Source organism: Trachurus trachurus, assembly GCF_905171665.1.
Source record: "Trachurus trachurus genome assembly, chromosome: 21".
Classification (NCBI taxonomy): domain Eukaryota; kingdom Metazoa; phylum Chordata; class Actinopteri; order Carangiformes; family Carangidae; genus Trachurus; species Trachurus trachurus.
The window spans coordinates 18,425,560-18,428,330 of NC_139899.1; the positions used below are offsets into that span (position 1 = coordinate 18,425,560).

A 2,771-nucleotide genomic window follows, 5' to 3' on the forward strand; every position below is an offset into this window, starting at 1 on the left:
GTTTCATCTACAGTGAAAAATAAACAAACAGGAAGATGCCCACAGAGCAGACACATAACAGACCCAAGTTGAGGAGAAGTTTTACTCTGGGTGGCTCGTAAAGCATCTCTGCAATGACTGCAGCATCTTCCTGCCCCCCCTTTTGATGCGCGCTCTGTGCTCCTTCCTTATACCCACAGAGCCAGTCCAGTAAACACATATACCAACTATTCCTTTCATTTCCATGGCAGCCTTCCTCTCCTCCAATCCTCTCCGTCCTATTACCAAATCGCTCTGCAGGGGTGTTAGCCGGGGATGTTTCTGTACTAGGTGTTGCTGGGTCATGGTCAGTGGATGGGACCAGGAGTTTGACATCCGCCCCATCCAAACACCGCTCCTTTGTGACATCTGTGGGCATTTCTTTATGGAGGCTTGCAGCACCATTACAATTCTTGGCCGTCAGCCTGTACATTTCCTTTTTGTTCTTAACAAGACCCATGTCAATGTTGCGGAGCCCCCAGATTGTGGTGGTGCAAACCTGTTCCTTATCTGGCGGAGAGGTGCAGAGGCTGACTACCACTGCCACCAGTCCTGAAATCCAGAACAGCCCAGCAGCAAAATACATGTAATGCACATGAATGATGAAGGCAGGCCTATCGTCTGGCTGGTCACAGCGGGGCTGGCGGTAGATAAAGGCTAAGATCAGGCGTGTCGTACCTAATACAAAACCTGTCATCCCTCCCCAGAATGCGCCCTTCTCATTACATCGTTTCCACAGCACACCCAGCAGGAAGAGGGCAGCAATTGGTGGAGTGAGGTAACCAGCAACTTCCTGGATGTACAGGTATGTCTGACCACCTTGCATTTCAATGATAACGGGGACCCAAGCGATGCTTATTACCACCATTAGCACAACAAACAACCGGCCCACAATAAGCAGCTCACGCTGTGATGCCTCCTTGCGAACAGTTTGGTAGATGTCCAGGGTGAAGATGGTGCTTGCACTGTTAAAGATCGAGTCAAGATCACTCATCAGGGCAGCGATCATGACCGCCATCATCAGACCCCTGAGCCCCACTGGCATCACAGCCATGACCAGGCGAGGGTAGGCAAGGTTCGAGCAGCCAGCCTGAGAACCACACACCGCCATGCAGTGCTCAGGCCCGATGCAGGCGATTTCATCTGCAAACAGGATACGGGAGATCATGCCTGGAATGACTATGACAAACATGGGCAGGATCTTTAAAAATCCAGCCATGAGTGTCGAGCACTTTGCATGAACAATGTTCTTTGCTGCTAGTACTCTCTGAACAATTACCTGGTCTGCACACCAGTACCAAATAGATGCAGGGGTCTGGCCAAGAATGAAACCTGGCCAAGGGACGTCTTCGTCCAAAGGGCCTCGGAGGAGGCGTAGTGAGTTTGGTTTAGGCTCAATGCGACAGGAAGGGGAATAGGTGAAATTTCCACTAGCTATTATAGCAGAAACATTGGGGACTGCCTGCATGTACTTTGTTCTGACACCCTCTAGCCCACCAACTTTGATTAGGCTGATGATGGTTAGGGTTAAGGCTCCACCAATCATTAGTACTGCCTGAAGGGCATCCGTATACAGTACTGCCACCAGTCCACCGGTGACAGTGAGCAGTGCTGTCATACTGATAAGCAGAACAATAGACACATACAGGTTCCAGCCCAGGGACTCCTGAATAAAGAGAGCTCCAGCATACAAGTCCACAGATAGCCTGGTAAAAATGTAAAGTAACACTGACAAGCAGGCAAAATAAACTTTCAGTCTGTTGCCACCATAGCGTTTCGACAGGTATGCGGGCATGGTGTAGACTCCTGAGTGGATGTACACAGGGACAAACAACCAGCCAAGCAGCTGCAGAAGTAGAAGTGCGTTAAATTCCCATGCTCCAACAGCAAAGCCACTCGCTGCTCCCGATCCAGCCAGGCCTATGAAGTGTTCACTGCCAATGTTACTCACGAAGAGTGATGCACCTATCACTATCCATGTCATGGAGCGCCCAGCCAGGAAGTAGTCACTCACAGTGCTGCGATTGGCTTTCCACATGGCAAAAAACCCGATGACTAGCACCAGGACAAAATACAGTGCTACCACCGCTATGTCTGCTGCTTCCATTCTGGGACCCATAATTACAGATTGTTTTTTTAAGTGTGTCTTGGAAGCGAAGCTTGCAGCTATAGGAATCCTTCCAAAAAAGAAAAAGAAAGGGAATAGAAATAGTCAAAGTTAAGGGTTTAATGAGTAAAAAGGGAGCAATGGAAATGCTCTGCTTTGGTTTGCTGTCTGGATGGAAGCTGTAGTATCCACCGTCAGTTCAAATTCACTATAGGTGTGCTTCGGAGGGGGTTATCCACCGGCACTAAGGTCGTTCTACATTTAGGAGGGTGTTGTAGACTTCTGGTCTAGAAAACCTAGAGTTAAGATTCCTGCAAGACAGCAAAGACAAAGAAAAACACCTCATTAGAGTTTGATTTGAGAGAAAACCAGTGAGAACAAATGCTTTTAGGTTTACAACCAGTAGAAACAAACTAATGTCAAGAAAAATTACTGTATTCAAACTGAACATCATATCACACATCGTGGCACAACATGATCAAAGCTGCAGTGCTTTTTAAGTGCTGGTTATTGGGTTTGACCTGCATATGATTTTACTCATAAATCTTTTTTAACACAAAGCACTCAAGCTATGCTAATGTAAAAACATCAAAGACAGCTTAATAACATTACATAAGAAATGGGGAAGATCCTGAATGTGTAACCA

General features: G+C 47.3%; 1 protein-coding gene across 1 annotated transcript; it reads right to left on the bottom strand.

The window, feature by feature from the left end:
* Positions 1 to 2,137, bottom strand: slc5a3b (solute carrier family 5 member 3b; the record flags this gene model as incomplete). The annotated part of the gene is made up of 1 exon (XM_083996514.1): positions 1 to 2,137. The coding sequence occupies one exon, from the start codon at positions 2,135 to 2,137 to the stop codon at positions 8 to 10; it is 2,130 nt and encodes a 709-aa protein (XP_083852640.1). The 3' UTR covers positions 1 to 7.
* Positions 2,138 to 2,771: the final 634 nt, after the last annotated feature.